Raw genomic sequence first — 8,842 nt, forward strand, 5'->3', positions numbered from 1 at the left:
GGATTTGAAAAGAGTAGAAATCTCAGTCTTTCCTTTATGACCTGTTCTCTATTTATAGTCCCTGGCTTTGGCTTCAGGGACTGGTAAGTATACTTTATTTATTATGTTCCCACACCCCCCTGCCTGTGATTTGTTAGTTTCATTTAGGGCTGGGCAATTAATTTAATTAATTTGATTAATTTGCCTAGGTTTTGAAAGTCCGCTTTGACCTGCAGGGGAAGCAGTGGCGCTCTGGGCAAACTGCTGCTCCAGCATGTCAGTGCGCCCCCTGCGGGGATGCCCACCCGCCCCCATCGAGATCGCTAATCGCCCTCAATGAGGAGATCGCTTCCGCCTGCCCACCCACCAGCTCGATTGCTGTTCACCCCCAACCACCCACCCACGAGAGGCCCGCACCCAGGGGCGTAACTAGAAATGGCTGGGCCCCATAGCAAACTTTTGATTGCCCCCCCCCCCGACTGACCACTAAACGGTCAAGTGAAGTCATAACTACATAACTGCTAGCTCTGGTCAGGAGTGCTTGCAGTTAAAGGGACATTTGCAAAACCCAGGAGACCAGCAGGGCCACCTGGTGCTGCAAATGATGACGGCTCAGGGGGCCCAGTGTATTGCAGGAGCAGGCCATGGGGCCCCCTGATGCGGCGGGCCCCATAGCAGCCGCTATGGCTGCTATAGTGGTAGTTACGCCCCTGCCCGCACCCATGAGATGGCCGCCAGCGCCAACTACAGCAGCACTGGGAACAGCGGCCGGGCAATGAGCAGCCCAGAGTGATTAAAGGGGTTATCCAGCACTACAAAAACATGGCCACTTTTCCCCCACTCAGGTGCGGTTTGCAATTAAGCTCCATTTACTTCCATGGAACTGAGTTTGAAACCCCACCCAATCTGGAGACAAGAGAGGGGGGAAAAGTGGCCATGTGGCCCCTCTGCTGATACTACTACTGCCCATACTACTTCCACTGTCCTTGTTACTACTACCCCCACTCCTGATACTACTACTGCCCATACTACTCCCATTACTACCTCCACTCCTGATACTACTACTGCCCATACTACTCCCATTACTACCCCCACTCCTGATACTACTACTGCCCATACTACTCCCACTGCCATCGCTACTACTTCATGGAGAACTGGGCCGACTTCTCGGTCGGTTACAGGCTCTACGGTAGGGACGGGCCGCATCTCAATGGGGAGGGTGCAGCCGTGCTGGGGGAGAAGATGGCTAAGAGGTTGGAGGAGTGTTTAAACTAGGGACCAGGGGGGAGGGCAACTACAATATAGTAAGTGAAGACAGAGTAGATGGAGAGCTGGGCCTAGATTATGGAACTGGGGGTGGAGCGGCGGGAGGGGTTAGAACAATCACTAGTGACAAGAGGAAAGGGAATATGGACAAACATATTAAATGTATGTATACTAATGCTCGAAGCCTCACTAATAAAGCTGAGGAATTAGAACTCATAATGGTTGAAGAGAAATATGATATAGTGGGGATAAGCGAGACATGGCTGGACGAGACCTATGACTGGGCCGTTAATATCCAGGGTTATAGTCTATTCAGAAATGACCGTAAAAATAATAAAGGGGGAGGGGTCTGTCTATGTGTTAAATCATGCCTTAAGCCCATTCTGCGGGAGGATATAAGTGATGATAATGTAGAATCTCTTTGGGTAGAAATAAGAGGAGGGACGAAGAATAATAAAATTCTTATAGGAGTGAGTTATAAACCTCCAAGTATAGTGGAAGAGTCAGAAAACCTTCTTATAAGACAAATAGATGCGGCAGCGAAGCAGGGGGAAGTCATTATTATGGGGGACTTTAACTACCCAAATATAAACTGGAAAGCAGAAACCTGCAGCTCCAGGAAGGGAAGCGTGTTTTTGGAAATAGTAAAAGATAATTACCTTTCCCAACTGGTACAGGAACCAACAAGAGGGGGGGCACTCCTGGACCTGATCTTAACCAATAGGCCAGACAGAATATCAAAAATAGAGGTGGGGGGTCACCTAGGTAATAGTGACCATAATATAGTAAGTTTTCAATTATCCTTCAATAAAATAATTAGCAGAGGGGCTACAAAAACATTAAATTTCAGGAAGGCTAATTTCCAAAAACTAAGAGAGGACCTTGTGAACATAGACTGGGACAATGCCTTCAGAAATAAAAGTACACAAGAGAAATGGGACATATTTAAGAGCATCCTGGGTAAATCGTGTGAACGGCACATACCATATGGGAATAAACGTAGTAGAAATAAGAGAAATCCAATGTGGTTAACTACAGCTGTAAGGGGTGCAATAAATGATAAGAAACAAGCATTCAGACTACTAAAACAAGAAGGTAGTGGGGAAGCATTGAGCAACTATAGACAGAAGAATAGAATGTGTAAAAAGCAAATAAAAGAAGCAAAAATAGCAACAGAAAGGATAGCCACAGAAAGTAAAGCGAATCCCAAAATGTTCTTCACTTATATAAACAACAAAAGACTTAAAACTGAAAATGTTGGTCCCCTCAAAAATAAACTGGGTGTAATGGTGGAGGGGGAAGAGGAAAAGGCCAATCTACTAAATACATTCTTCTCTACTGTATTCACAGAGGAGAATCCCATAACAGAGGACATGACTAGGGATAATATAAATCCTCCCATAAATCTCACCTGCCTGACACAACAAGAAGTGGGGAGACGCCTTAAAAACATTAAAATCCATAAGTCACCGGGCCCAGAAGGTATCCATCCTAGAGTTTTGCAAGAATTAAATACTGTGTTGGACAGACCGTTATTCCTAATATTTAAAGATTCTATAACGACAGGGATTGTTCCACAGGACTGGCGCATAGCTAATGTGGTACCAATATTCAAGAAGGGGTCAAAGAGCGATCCTGGAAACTACAGGCCCGTAAGTCTAACATCTATAGTAGGTAAAGTATTTGAGGGGTTTGTAAGAGATGCTATACTGGAGTATCTTAATGAAAACAATCTTGTGACGCAGCATCAGCATGGATTTATGAGGGATCGATCCTGTCAGACTAATCTGATCGGCTTCTATGAAGAGGTAAGTTATAGACGGGACCTGGGGGAGGCTGTGGATGTTGTGTATCTGGACTTTTCAAAGACATTTGATACTGTGCCGCATGAAAGGTTGGTCTACAAAATGAGGATGCTGGGACTCGGGGAAAACGTATGCAAATGGGTAAGTAACTGGTTGTGTGATAGAAAACAGAGGGTGGTCATTGATGGAACATATTCAGATTGGGTTTTAGTTACTAGTGGGGTACCACAGGGGTCAGTGTTGGGTCCACTTCTTTTTAATATTTTTATTAATGATCTTGTTGTGGGGCTACAGAGCAGAATCTCCATTTTTGCAGATGATACTAAACTGGGTAAAGTAATCAGCACAAAGGAGGATAATATCATATTACAGAGGGATTTGGAGAAGCTAGAGGCTTGGGCAGTGAAATGGCAAATGAAGTTTAATGTGGATAAATGTAAGGTTATGCATTTGGGCCATAGAAATAATAAGTACAGTTATGTGCTAAGTAATAAAACACTGGGTGAAACTACTTCCGAAAAGGACCTGGGGGTATTGGTGGACAGTAAACTCAACTTTAGTGATCAGTGTCAGGCAGCAGCTGCCAAGGCTAATAAAATAATGGGGTGCATCAAAAGAGGTATAGATGCTAAAGATGAGAACATAGTTTTGCCTCTTTATAAATCACTGGTCAGACCACATATGGAATACTATGTACAGTTTTGGGCACCGGTATATAAGAAGGACACAGCTGAACTGGAGCGGGTGCAGAGGAGGGCAACAAAGGTCATTAAGGGAATGGGTGGGTTACAGTACCAGGACAGGTTATCAAGCTTGGGGTTATTTACGCTAGAAAAAAGACGTCTTAGGGGCGATCTGATCACAATGTACAAATATATGAATGGACAGTACAGAGATCTTTGTAGTGGTCTTTTTTCTCCTAGGTCTGTAACCATGACAAGGGGGCATCCTCTTCGTCTAGAGGAAAGAAGATTTTATCATCAGCATCGACGCGGGTTCTTTACTGTACGAACGGTAAGACTGTGGAACTCTCTGCCACATGATGTTGTCATGGCCGATTCATTAAATAAGTTCAAGGGAGGCCTGGATGCTTTTCTTGAACAATATAATATTACAAGTTATGGGCATTAGATTTCCGGAGATACGTTGATCCGGGGATTGTTCTGGTTGCCATTGGAGTCGGGGGGGAGTTTTCTCCCTGTGGTGGGGTGGTTGTCGTCTGCCTCGTGGGGGTTTTTGCCTTCCCTGGATCAACACAGTAGGATTTCCCTAGGTTGAACCTGATGGACTCTTGTCTTCTTTCAACCTTATTTACTATGTTACCCCCACTCCTGATACTACTACTGCCCATACTACCCCCACTCCTGATACTACTACTGCCCATACTACCCCCACTCTTGATACTACTACTCCCACTGTCATTGCTACTACTACCCCCACTCCTGATACTACTACTGTCTATACTGCTCTATTACACCCATCATATTCGGCAAAAAAAAAAAAATCGAGATTAATCTCAAGGCTTAAAGGACAACTCCAGTGACGATCGCTGCTTGAATCTCCTGCCGGCTGTGCCCCATCAGCTCACTTTGGCATTATCGGATCTCCCTCACTTCCATGATTCAGTGAAGCGAATAGGAGGCAGCGTCACATGGCTTCCAGCTTGGTCAGCCAATCAGAAGCCTTTTCCTCGCCCATTCACTTTAATGGAAGACGCCGAGGAGAAAGAAGACCAGCCCCCCCCCCCCCAACAACACCGACACAAGATGGCGGCTAGAAGACGACATGGACGACTGTTATTAGCTATTTATGCTTTCTTTCACTTCCAGGACTGGGACAAATGGCTTAAGACCATAAATTACAAAGTTATATTACTTATATAACAAAACACTGGAGTTGTCCTTTCACCAGTACTTATCAGCTGCTGTATGTCCTGCAGGAAGTGGTGTATTCTTTACAGTCTGACACAGTCCTCTCTGCAGCAGTAGCAAATCACCATAGAAACCCTCTCCTGCTCTACAGACTGGAAAGAATACCCCACTTCCTGTAGGACATACAGCAGCTGATAACTAGTGAAAAACGACAAAATCATAGCTGCTTTCTTCCGGAAACAGCGCCACTCCGGTCCTCAGTTTGTCTGTGGTATTGCAGCTGTTTCATTGAAGTATATGGAGCCGAGTTGTGATACCAGACACAACCTGAGGACAGGGGTCGCGCTGTTTTTATAATAATATAATGATAATTAATGTGAATGAATCCCACAGTGACACGAAGGACGCCCACTACATTCATTCCTATGTAGCATGACTGCTGGAGGCTATAGGCCCGCCTCACGGCCGCCACCGCCCCGCTCTCTAGTAACAGCGCACCACGTCAGTCACAAACACGAGCACTTCAGAGACCAGTTCGCGGGTCACACGCGTCACGTGACCGCCCGCCAGCCAATAGCGGCGCAGAGGGCCGCAAGGACCAGTTTACGCTGGTAAAGAAGATGCTGAGAGCAGGCAGGGTGAGAGAGAAAGCGGTGGGCGATGACGTCACCGAAGAGATGGGTGGAGCCTTTACACTAGGGAAAGGGGGGAAAAAAAGCTACGTCTATCTACGCCTTTAGGGAAGGACGTTAGCCAATCAGAGACGGCGCGGCCACACCCAGGGGAGGACGTTGACCAATCAGAGGCGAGCTTTGACAGAACGCTCGCTGCCTTACATTCTTGCGCTTCCCAGATTGGAGATTACACGTAGTAAGTGCGACTCGGCGCTACACGGTGAATAACGGACGGCGGACAGTCCTCTCCTACAGCCGCGACCTGACCATGGCGTATCCCGGATATGGAGCTGTAAGTGGGGGCGGGGGCGCATTGTGCGTCGTGCTCAGCTGCTTCTCATTGTAGTCGGCTCGGTCCCCCAACCTGTGGCTCTAATTACTGTTGAAAAACTACAACTCCCATCATGCCCCGACAGCCGAAGGCTGTCGGGGCATGATGGGAGTTGTAGTTTTTTAACCAAATCAGATTTAGTCAATAGTATATAAGTCTATAGCACCAAGGTGGTGTCTGCAGCATGCTATACCACTACTCTCTAGCGCCCCCTACAGTTCTAGTCTTATATACTAGCAGCCAGACCCCTTTATTATAAATACCTGCTGGAATAGCCCTTTAAGTATTAGCTATAGTTCCCCCATACCTCTTTAGTGACCCCCCCTTAGCACAGGGGAGGTGTAAATGTATCAAAACTTAGAGGAATTGATGTATATATGTATATAATATCTTCAAAACTTTTTTTTTAACTTTGGAGCAAACTTTTCTGCAACTTCAGGAGCGTCGCCCGCCATTCTACTAGTACTAGTTTCCTCCCGAGCGGATACTGTAGATGAGGAATGTCGGGAGCTGCCCCTACACGTTCCAACCATTAGGAAGAAGAGCTTAAAGGGATTGTAAGGCTATGTTGCCTAAGCAGCTTCTGACTACAGTATGTAAGTGAGGGGATTACTACAGGTCACCTGATCACGTTGCTTCTATTGTGGGAGGGCGAGGTATAGGCGGCCGCCATGGATCTGTGATTGTCCGAGGTTGCCATAGCTTTAGTAACGGAAACATGGTTAGTTTGGAGCAGGGTGGTTCTCCCCAAGAGCCCATTGAGCCTTGGGCCTTGCCCCCCCCCCCGAGTCATGACATCATCACAAATGGAGGGGGGGGGGGGCGATGTCCAGCAGCGGCTCATTGCGGGCTTAGGGAGAGGTAAGTTTCTACTTGTAACAATTACCCCCCCCCCCCCCCCCCCCCCCCCCCCCTCCTGCAGGCTGTCGGTTTTTAGAAGACGCCGTACTTCTCCTTTTATGAAGCTACTGCCATGTACACCTTTTGTATGGTGTACTACGCTTTTTTTTTTTTCTTCTTCTTTCTAAGGGTGAGTGCCCACTACGGAATACGCACGTAAAGGCCGCTGCGGATTCCGTCGCTGGCCCCTGCTCGCGGCAGCACGCATCTCCACCATTTTATGGCCAGGCGGATTCTGCCGCCCACCGAAAGAATTGACATGTCAATTCTTTCGACGGATGGCGGAATCCGTCTGTGCTTAGAATGGAGTCTATGGCACAGGCAGAGATGCAGGGGCCAGCGACTGAATCCGCAGCGGCCTTTACGTGCGTATTCCGTAGTGGGCACGCACCCTAAGCAAGTATTTTAGGCTTAGGACTTATTCCCATGTGGGGGGAAGCCCTGTACTGGAGTCTTTCCCCGCCCGGCATTATCTATCTGTACTGAAGCAGCCACGCGGTTCTGTCATCACAGAGCTGCGAAGATTCAAACACTCTCCCAGCATGGTAATACTACATAATGTAGTGCGGGGAAAGACTCGACTACAGGGCTTCCCTATACGTGGGTTCCGTGTTTCATGAACAAGGTCCTTTACCCGGGACTCTTAAGCGGGGAAAAAAAGGATTTGGAAGGGTACATCCTTGCTGAGGGGTAGTGTCCTCGCCTCCATTCTCCTCTTCAGCTTCCACGAATGGTGACGAGTTTTAAGTGAACCAGTCAAAATGTTCAGGTTTGGCAATGTTCTCCAAACCCGGATGCTCAGCGTTTGATTTCCTACGGCTGCAGAAGTTGGATAATACCATAAGCTTTATCATTGTTTCCCGGGACTCCCTAGGGAGTCATCCAACTTCTCCAGACCCAGGGAACCAAACACTGTCCATGTGCTGGTGCCTGGGATTGTTTGCTGGCAGCGCATGTCCTGTGTGAAGTGAATAGCCGCCTGTATGATCCATCGATTGTATAGATGTCAATAATCACTGACTAGTACATAGTAGGTTGGTGCTTATCTCCATATAGAAGCTTTGTATTGTTTCTGTGGTGTTTCATATACACCTGCCACCTAAACATAATGCATATATGCAGTTTATCCCGTGTTTGATCACTAGTGCTGGATGTGAACAATGCCCCAGTTTTTTTTCCCCCAACCCCGCTATGTACCCAGTGCTCTAGGAAAATCTGCTCCATGTCTGTAATGATTCAGCAGTAACCCTACACCCTAACAAAGGGCAGCTCCACCCACAGAGTATTCCTATGGGGAGACAGTCAGCATGTAGGTGTACATAAAGCATGAAAGCAACTGCAATTGGAAATATTTATACCATTATTGACTCTTTGCTTCATGGCCAGGCTTCACATTACAGGGCTCCTGGAACAGTGTTCGTGCCCTGTTATATGGGTGGTTGTTGGCCCGTGCAATAGGACCAGTGATCCGCTGATATATGAGCAATTGATCATTCATCGCCTGATCGCTCAGTTCTGGCATGCTTGAAAATGATTGTCCATCCGCCATACATCTCCCTGTGTAAGAAGCGGTGTGCTGATCAAGGGGCTGCACCATTACCAAGTAAACCAATGTCAGTCTACGAGGATGCTTATGTATCTGTAAGGGTGCGTTCAGACTACGGAATCCACACGGAGAATATCCCGCGCATTCCGCCGCTCACCATGGCACGCTCCCGCTTGACTCTCCGCCCATGCCATAGACTCCATATCTATCTGGCAGATCCCACCATCCGCCCAAAGAATTTACCCTTAAAGGAGAAGTCTGGCAACAACTACTTGATTCTCCCCTGCCCATGAATAGCCATGTCAGAAGGTCCAGGACCCCCGTTAGAAGGGGTTTTCCCCTAAGTTATGATGTTACAACCTGGGGTGGGTGGGTGTTAAATGCCTGACTTAGCTGATGGACAGCCAACTCAGCCAATCGGTGACTGCAGCGGTGACCCGACAGTCAGACTGGCTGATCGGGGTAGAGCT

General features: G+C 47.4%; 2 protein-coding genes across 5 annotated transcripts in view; one reads left to right on the forward strand and one right to left on the reverse strand.

Moving 5' to 3' along the window:
- Positions 1-5,494, reverse strand: part of IFIH1 (interferon induced with helicase C domain 1) — a 52,812-nt gene extending 47,318 nt beyond the window's left edge. The window contains exon 1 of one of the 3 annotated variants that reach the window (XM_069982823.1): positions 5,420-5,494. The gene's annotated coding sequence lies outside the window, so the exon portion shown is untranslated. Of the gene's footprint in view, positions 1-5,312; positions 5,355-5,419 lie in introns of those variants that run through there. The other 2 variants (XM_069982825.1, XM_069982824.1) reach the window with 2 other exon arrangements.
- Positions 5,495-8,842, forward strand: part of GCA (grancalcin) — a 24,000-nt gene continuing 20,652 nt past the window's right edge. The window contains exon 1 of one of the 2 annotated variants that reach the window (XM_069982827.1): positions 5,495-5,559. In XM_069982827.1, the coding sequence (XP_069838928.1) occupies positions 5,542-5,559 (18 nt within the window). In that variant the 5' untranslated portion in view covers positions 5,495-5,541. Of the gene's footprint in view, positions 5,560-5,642; positions 5,888-8,842 lie in introns of those variants that run through there. The other variant, XM_069982826.1, reaches the window with a different exon arrangement.

This window comes from Dendropsophus ebraccatus, chromosome 9 (assembly GCF_027789765.1).
Source record: "Dendropsophus ebraccatus isolate aDenEbr1 chromosome 9, aDenEbr1.pat, whole genome shotgun sequence".
Taxonomy (NCBI): domain Eukaryota; kingdom Metazoa; phylum Chordata; class Amphibia; order Anura; family Hylidae; genus Dendropsophus; species Dendropsophus ebraccatus.